The sequence below is a fragment of the Cebus imitator genome, unplaced genomic scaffold, assembly GCF_001604975.1.
Source record: "Cebus imitator isolate Cc_AM_T3 unplaced genomic scaffold, Cebus_imitator-1.0 Scaffold65, whole genome shotgun sequence".
NCBI lineage: Eukaryota > Metazoa > Chordata > Mammalia > Primates > Cebidae > Cebus > Cebus imitator.
Genome location: NW_016107380.1, coordinates 5,414,472 through 5,423,625, shown reverse-complemented (window position 1 = coordinate 5,423,625; position 9,154 = coordinate 5,414,472). Strand labels below are relative to the sequence as shown.

General features: G+C 42.9%; 1 protein-coding gene across 3 annotated transcripts in view; it reads left to right on the top strand.

The window, feature by feature from the left end:
• ARFGEF3 (ARFGEF family member 3) overlaps positions 1–9,154 on the top strand; it is a 176,530-nt gene that overhangs the window by 106,436 nt on the left and 60,940 nt on the right. For all 3 annotated transcript variants that reach the window (XM_017530437.2, XM_017530435.2, XM_017530436.2), the window contains one exon: positions 8,795–8,961. In XM_017530437.2, the coding sequence (XP_017385926.1) occupies positions 8,795–8,961 (167 nt within the window). The remainder of the gene's footprint in view (positions 1–8,794; positions 8,962–9,154) is intronic.

Sequence of the window (9,154 nt, the reverse complement as noted above, 5' to 3'; positions counted from 1 at the left end):
TTGGTAACAGGATCCGACTGTTATTCAGGCTGAAGTGCAGTGGCTCAGCCTCCCAAGTAGCTGAGACTATAGGCACACACCACCACACCCAGCTAATTTTTTTTTCTTTTGTAAATATGGGGTTTTTGCCAGGCACAGTGGCTCACTCACACCTGCAATCCCAGCACTATAGGAGGCTGAGGCGGGTGGATTGTTTGGGCTCAGGAGTTGGAGACCAGCCTAGGCAACATAGTGAGAGCCTATCTCTACAAAAAACACAAAAATTAGCCAGGCATGGTGGTGCACGTGTTGTCCCAGCCACTTAGGAGGCTGAGGTGGAAGGATCACTTGGGCCTGAGAGGTTGAGGCTCCAGTTAGCTGTGTTTGCACCACTGCCCTTCAGCCTGGGCAACAGAGCAAGACTCTGTCAAAGAAAGACAAGAAAGGGGAGGAAGGAAGGAAAGGAGGGAGGGAGAAAAGAAGGGAGGGAAGGAGAGGGAAAGAGATGGGAGGGGAGAAAAAGAGAGAGAGGCAGAAAGAAGGGAAGGGAAAAGGGAAGGAGTCTCACTATGTTGGAAAGAAGGAAATAAAAGAGACGAGATCTCACTGTGTTGCTCTGGCTGGTCTCAAACTTCTAGGCTCAAATGATACACCCATCTTGATCTCCCAAAGTGCTGGATTATACACATGAGCCACTGCACCAAGCCGTTTGGTCTCTTAAGATGTGCAATAGTTCAGGGGGTGAAGGAGATGTAGGTAAAGCCTCTCAAGTTGTTCTTTGGAAGCGGTTGGTGGATTCTGAGTCTATTCCTCTTCACACCTGGGAATATTCATGGGAAGAGGTTTGGCAGCCTTGGCTGCTCCGATCAGCTTGATGTCCTTTGTGCCGGAGGAGAGAGCCCAGCAAACATTGTTAGTCCCCAGAATAGCTGCGTATCAGAGTGCAGCACGGTCACCGGTTGCAGCAATAATGATGGCCTTGAGCCATCAAGGAATGGTAAAGTTATAGTTGGGGTCTTCTGTTTAAAATTAAAATTATCCGGGAGGCCAAGTCGGGCAGATCACTTCAGCCCAGGAGCTTGAGACCAGCCGGGCCAACATGGCAAAACTCTGTCTCTACTAAAAATAAAAAAAAATTGGCCAGGCATGGTGATGCATGCCTGTAATCCCAGCTACTCAGGAGGCTGAGGCAGGAGAACAGGAGAATCGCTTGAAACCAGGAGGCAGAGGTTGCAGTGAGCCAAGATTGTGCCACTGCACTCCAGCCTGGGCAAAAAAGCAACTCTGCTTTAAGAAAATATCAAATTAAAATTATCCATAAAAAATAACTCCACTGCAGAAGTTTCAGCACAATATATAAAGTTTAGCTCTCAGATAACATCTTGTTTATCAACATGCCCCCAGTAATTCCAGATGAATGAATTGTCACAGCAGTGAGGGCTGACTTCCAAAGAATCTCCCTCATCTCTTATGAGAATTAAGAAATAGAATCGTAGCAAAGTATTTTTAAAATCTGAGGCTAGAGCAGGTCTTCAGTTTTATGTTTTGGTACCTTTCAAGTTAACACTTATTTATAGTGCATACAAAACAGGGCTTTTGTGAATTTTTTATGTGGCCAGAATATAGCCCTATAAATGTTGCAGACTGCCCAAATTTTAGAGTTCCACAAATTTCCCATCAGACCAAAGATATTTTATGAAATTACTTCTTACATATAGAAATCAATACATTGAAAAGGGTCTTCACAAGTGTTTGGGTGTTTTCAAATATAATTTTTATTGACTGTAATTTAGTTGTAGATCTGTTTAATTCTAGTGACATGACAATATTTTTCTATTCAGGAGTTGGACTCTATTTCCAAATTACAGACCCGTCACTCTGTGATCCTGTTACCAATAATTAACTCTCTTCCACCACTGCGGTGGTTCAGCTGGTGGCGCTGATCATCGCCGTGGCTACGTTCTAGCCACTGGGTGCTGGCCCATGTCCACCTCTGGATAAGGCATGTCCTTTTGCTCCCCTTACAAGTGCCACTTCCATGATTAAAAATTAGCAAAAGAGAAACATTGGTGCTCTACTGAGACAGGGAGATGGCAGATTTCCTTTGTTCCTCTAAGAGAAAGCTATGAAAGTAAAACTAGAAGACTGGGAGAAGGGAAAGAAACTCCCTGAGTTATAAACCATTTCTTTGACTCGTTATTTATTTTGATGTCAAAAGCTTCAAACCTCACTTTGTCATAAAGTCCATCGAGCCTTAATCCCTATCCTGTTATGAAGGGGCTGCTTTGTCAGCTGAATCACAGTTACTCAGTGTTTCTCAGTGACTCCTATCCTCAGACAGCTAATATGCCATTGAGATAAGTCTCCTTAATTCTACAGGATTCAAGAGAGCCTTTCTTTGCAAAGCAATGAAAGTTTCATATGGTCAGTGCCACCAGTTGAACCACAGCAGTGGTGGAAGAGAGTTAGCTATTGGTAACAGGACCACAGAGTGATGGGTCTGTAATTTGGAAATAGAGTCCAACTCCTGAACGTTTGAAAACGTTCAGGCAAATAAAGTCTGTTTTTTTGTAAAGATAGTGTTTGACGTCAGCTGTGATCACTGCAGAAATGCCTCTTTGATCCTGGATAGAACCAAGTGACACCTGTGTAAGGTGGCTCCTCGGCCTTAAAGGAAGCCCCAGCCTTGCACGGCCGCTGATAAAAGGTCATGGGCACTGACTTTGGATTGCTGTTCCTTAGATTAGCGGTTTTCAGTTGCAGTCTTGAGACTTACTGTGACCAAATGTAAGGCTTACTGTGAACAATATGATGTTTATAAAGTACCAGATTTCCTAAAAGGTAGTGTAGTAAGTATGAATCTCAGTTGTACAAGAGGTATCTATTTCTTTAATTAAAACCAATCTGACTCTAGACCCCCAGCCTTCCAAGCAGGGAGAACATTTGGTCTCTCCCTTTCTTTATCTCTTATCCCAGGGTCAAACCAGAGGCTGGAGCTTGTGTGGGATCTGTAAGGGGAGGCCCCCCGCCTCTTACATCACCGGGGAGCCCCCATTATCTCCGATCACAGGCTCCCTAGGGGTCCCATGATTTTGCTACCGTCGTCCGCCCTCCTAGGGCGTCCTGCCAACCCGGCAGGTACTGCCAGGCAGTGGGTAGCCACAGACCTGCAACCTCTGCCCCGCCCGCCCTCCCTTCTGCCTCACTGCTTCTTCCCTGGTCTCTTCATCCTCTGAGGAATGGGCCCGAGTGTCTGGGAGGAGCTCTGGCTTTGTGACTACACAACCAGGAAGGCATCTATGCTGTTGCCAGACTCAGTTTTTGGCTCTGTGGCTTAGATACCTCAAAAGATGGCAAACACAAGTTCACCATGCTGTCTTTGTATAGTACAGAAGGTAAAATTACAGGAAGAAAACCTCAAATAAATAAATGGGTGTGTTATGCTGTCTCTGTCAGTTAGGATTAGCTTTGTTTGCATATATAGAAAATGCAGATGATTACTGCAAAAGGAAAGAGATTCATTTCCTTTCCCCTAAATTGAATCTGAGGTCTGCTCTCCAGAGCTTCATGACGGTCAGGGACCCAGGTGCTCCTGTCTTTCTGCTCTACTCTTGTTAGTAGGTGACCGTCATCTTCAGGTTTCCTCATGAACTGAGAGACAGCTGGTGCTGGCGGAGCTGCTGCCTTCTCATCCATGTTCCCAGAAGAAGGACGGGAAGGCTAGCAAAGGAGCCACCCGAGAGTTAAATACGGCTGCTTTCAGGAGCTCTCTAGAAGCGCCACACAACAACCTCAATTTCACTGGCCCCTCCTAGGAGATAGGGCATATTGGAAGCCCAAGTAAAGTCATGATTCTGTAACTAAGTAAGAAGAAAATGGTTTTATATAATCACGAGCAGTTTCTAATACAGCACGTATTTTGTTTTAAAAACTATGGATTCAGAGTTATCCTTGTTATAATGTCATTCAAGACTTCTTCTTGAATGTTGCTCAGACAGAAAGGGAGAGAATTAAACCAGTTTTCAGGAAGTTTATGTAGACATAAATATGTCCGAGCTCTAACTTCAGGTATTGTACATAGGCACAAACATATATATATCTGGGCTCTAACCATTTCTGGGATCTAACATCAGATCCCAGTTTTAGCACTGAAGAGCTGTGACCACAGGCAAGTTACTGACCCTCTCCCTGCATCACATAGCCTACCTGTAATGTAAGTGTGATAAACAGTGGCACTTACTTTATCTATTCTGCAAATGAAATGCAATAGTACAGTAGGGGAAAGGTGAGGATTCATCCAAAATCTGCTGTAGCGTGAGTGACTGAGCAAGCCAACAGAAAGATTTCAGTCAGAGTGGGCCATCTAAATCAGTGATGTTGCGGGAAGAACACTGGAGTGGGGTGGATTGACTCCGAGTGTGACTATAGGAGCCCAGAGGCAGAATGGAGGGAACGATGGATGGCTTGGTTGTCAAGACTGTAAAGGACCTGGCATTGGCTGAGTTGGCCATCTAGAGGCTGAGGTGGTACAGGGTAATGGCAGGAGGGACAGGAGATAATGGGGTGAAGAGGAGGCCACAGACTCCATGCCAGGGCGGTGAGTGAATGTGGCCGTGTCTGGCATATCATGGAGGAAAGTTTCAAGGATGGGCGGAAGATCTGGCCAGTTAATAGGAGCCTCAAAGGATGAGAGTTTGTTTGCTTGCTTTAATAAATGGAAGAAGAGAAGTATTCTGGAAGCAGGGATGGAGAATAAGTAGTCTAACAGAATCCTCTACCAACACCTGGCATTGTGGAATATAAAAGAGAATACAATACTATAAAAACCATACAAAATCTCATTCCTGTAGTCCCAGCACTTTGGGAGGCCAGCGTGGGAGGACATAGTGGGCAACATAGTAAGACCGTGTCTCTACCAAAAAAAGACAACACAAAATAATCACACCACCTAAAAGCTGACTCTGGAATATCTTGGCATCTTTCCTTGCAGTCATTTTTCATCATATGAATGTGCTTATTTACATGTATCTATAATAATAATACTAGCTAATCTAACATGGCACTTCCTATATGCCCTGCATTGTCTAAGAGTTTTACAGATATTAATTCATTTAATACACATAACAACCCCATAAAGTACATAGTATTATTATCCTCATTTTACAGATGAGAAAACTGAGACAGAGGTTAAGTAGTAAGTCATTCAAGTATGTACATAGCTAGGAAGAGGTGATACCAGGCTATGAATCATGCTAATTATACTGCACGGTACCAGGATGGGGAGAATGAATATGTCATATGCATAATTTTGTAACTTACTTGCTACTTAATATTTTGTTGTCATGTTTCTCCTGTCTTTAAGTATTCTTTGCAAATATGACTTAGGATGCCTCTGTGATGCCCGTTCCTGCTAACTAACCACAGTATACTCAGTTTCTCCCTCTGGTGGATCTTTAAGCTCTTCTTCACATGCTTCTCTTAGAGGATTTTTAACTATTTAGGAATTGCTGTTGAAGAACACAAAAACCTCTGGAGTTGATTAGCTCTGGTTAAAAAAAGAAAACAAAAACCACCATGCTGGCTGAAAAACTGAAGCCCAGCAAATGTACAAGTTTTCAAAGTCCTGACAGACTGAAAAATACCAATGGATATCTGGCATCTCATTGGCTCCTGGGAACCTACAGTAAAGGAATAGAAACTCAGGCAGAGATTTATGTATAGAAACATATGTGGTATCGTTACTTAACAGCAAAAACTATTAGAAATAACTGCCAAAAAATAAGGGAAAGGTTAAATGAGTTATGGTATATCCATTTATTATATAGCCATTTATTTATTTATGAGATGGAGTCTCATTCTGTCACCCAGGCTGGAGTGCAATGGAGAGATGGCAAGGCTCACTGCAACCTCCACCTCCTGGGTTCAAGCAACTCTCCTGCCACAGCCTCCTGAGTAGCTGGGATAACAGGTGTGCACCACCACGCCTGGCTAATTTTTATATTTTTAGTAGAGGTGGGGTTTACGGGGTTTCACCATGTTGGCCAGGCTGGTCTTGAACTCCTGACCTCAGGTAATCCACCCACCTCAGCCTCCCAAAGTGCTTGGATTACAGGTGTGAGCCACTACACCCAGCCTAAATAGCCACTTAAAATTATATTTTCCAATAATATTTGATGATATGAAGAATTATCATCATGTAATTTTGAAAAGAAGGATTTAAATGTTAATACTACTTATCTCAGCATGGTGTTATTACAGATTATTTTCTTCTTTGTGCCTTTTTCCAAATCTCTAATTTCTTGCCACTTCTATCAGAAGATAAAGCAGTAATGTTATGTAAAAATTAGAGTAATAGACTTAAATAAATCTGTGACTAAGCAAAGTTGTGTAATCTTATCACGAAGGTTTAGAAAGTTGATAATGCCCAGTGTTGCTGAGAGTGGGCGTGAGAGTATTTTGTGCATAGTTGGTAGGTGAAAAAATTGGTGTAAATCTATCTGGAACATGGTTTGGCTGTATCTATTAAACTTAATATACTTACTTATTCTGCTTTTAGTACACTTCTGCAAGTGTACTGAAAGCAGAATAAGTAAGTATATTTTCATTTAGTCATGTCAGTTTTTGTCATACTTGAAACAACATAAATGTCCACCAATAGGGCATTAAAATCAGATAAATAAACCCCATAACTATGTAGTGGCATATGCACAGTCATTAAAAAAGAATGACGTGCACCCGTAAGTGTCAATATCAAGACACATCTAACACACATTTTTAGAAAACATCAAGTTACAGTACAGCATATGTAGTGTGATCTCACTTTGTGATATTTTCAAACACACAAGGAAGTGAGTCTTTTTGTTAGAGGTGTCATTAGGCCTCGGGGAGAAGTAGGGACTATTGTTCTTATTTTTTATACTCTTCGGTATTATTCAATGTTCTAAATTAATGTTCATCCAAAAAAGAAGTACCAAATTTTCTTAGACATGGAAGGGACTTTTAGAGGTCACTTGTGCAAATCTTGTAGCTAATCTTTCCCTGGTAAGCAGTCAAGTAGGTGATCCATCCTCCTGTTTCCACAGTAAAGCACATCTTCATTATAAAGGGAGAGAATGAACTTTAGTTAATGAACACTGGGCAATACAAAGAGTCAGAATATGTTAAAGGTCATAGTTCCTACAGTTTGTTACTCTAAATTGGATGACACATCAATGAGGGCAAACAGAGGGATGAATGGAAAATAGAGTATCTATTAGAGAGCTACAGGATATAGCGAAATCTTTTCTAGACAGTAGAAGCAAGTACAGCATGGCTAGTGCAAAAACCTGAAGTGTGGGCCCAAAAGGCCTTTGCTGATTTTGAGCTGTGTAACTCTGGGCAAATTACTGTCTCTGGGGCACCTTTCTTACGGATCAGAAAATGATGTATGAAAAGAGATTGGTTCTAGGTAATAGAAAACATTTAATAAATTATTCTTATCATGTTTCCATTATCCATATCACCAGTGAACTATAGCAAGAAAATGGCTGTTTTCTTTGAGTTGACAAAATAAACCTTACTTTGTTTAAGTCACAAATTTGCCAGCTCTTTGTAATTTAAGAAATTAATCTGCATGCAGACTTAGGGTGGTACCAACAGGTAACTCGTAACAAGTCCAACAAATGCTTTCCTCTTGGGCATCGCCACCAGCAGTGCCTGCCAGGGCTTCATCACTTCTCTGCTGGTGATTTTTGTTTCCATGTCAACACTCACATTAGCTGCCTTTTTCACTTTCAGCGTCTGAGCAGTTGCTCGGTTTTCCAAAACATCCCAAGGTAAATAGTGTTGGTTCCAACATTTTTAAAGGAATTATTGCTGATGTCTAAACTGAAAGCCTTTCACAGATTCATTTTTTCTTTCTTGTTGATAGACTCAATTTTACCTTTCATCTATGATCCAAGATAGTTAAATACCCAACCCTGAATGCTGCTTTCTGTTTTACCATGGAAGGAGACTGGTCTTGTGCCCTATGTCTCTTCCAGATAACTGGTATCAGCCCCACCAGGACCTTGAGAGTGCTGGCGGTTCCCATGGACCGTGAGGGCTGAGGTACACTGCTCATGTCCTGACCAAAGATGTAGTTTTCAGATCTCACTCGCAGTCTGACCTTCCTTTTAAATATACCCCAGTCCATGATCACAAAGTGCTCTTGGTGGAAAACCTCTTGAGGCAGCTTCAAAATTTCAGCCATTTTGAATTTCCTTTGCCTTGTCTTATAACCTTTGATTGTCTAAGGTGGTTTTATGGGAATGACATATATGCTTACTCCCACCAAAAAGTGTTTATACTGTCCTCAAATATGGCAAAGATCTTGAATTATTTTCAACTTTGAAAGCTTTCTCTGGTCCACATCTTCTTACTTACATATTCATTAAAATTCATAGGGATGGCTGAGCGTGGCGGGTCATGCCTGTAATCCCAGCACTTGAGGAGGCCAAGGCAGGTGGATCACGAGGTCAGTACTTCGAGACCAGCCTGGCCAACATGGTGAAACCCCGTCTCTGCTAAAAATACAAAAATTAGCCAGGCATGGCAGCACACAACCATAATCCCAGGTACTTGTTTCTTGAACCCGGGAAGCGGAGGTTGCAGCAAGCCAAGATTGGGCCATTGCACTCCAGCCCGGGCAACAGTGCAAGACTCTGTCTCAAAAAAATAAAAAAGAAATGTCCTATATGATGCAGCATCTATTGTGCTGGGTTTGCAGCTCTCTGGAAGCCAGCCTTGCCAAGCACATTGTTCACAGCCCCAAAAGTCTCTTGGTTCTCTCCCTTAGGCATGATGCACTCTCCTGGCTTTGACGCCAACAGCAGCCTCAGCTTCCAGATGCTGATGAACGCAGACAGCCTCTATGCAGCTGCACACTATGCCCTGCTCCTCAACCTGAAGCTCTCCCACGGTGACTACTACAGGAAGCGGCCGACCCTGTCGCCAGGCGTGATGGTGAGTGTGCCACCCGTCGTTGGACTGGCTAAGGGCAGGCTGTGGTCTCCTGGTGTACCACCTGGCGACAGTGCCTGAGTGGGATGGCACAGTGTGTTTTGTTCCACACAGCTCTCGGCTGGGGGTAATGTCTGTGGGACTTTAGGGGGTGGAAGGAGATGACACATATATAAGGGCACAGATACACAGTTGC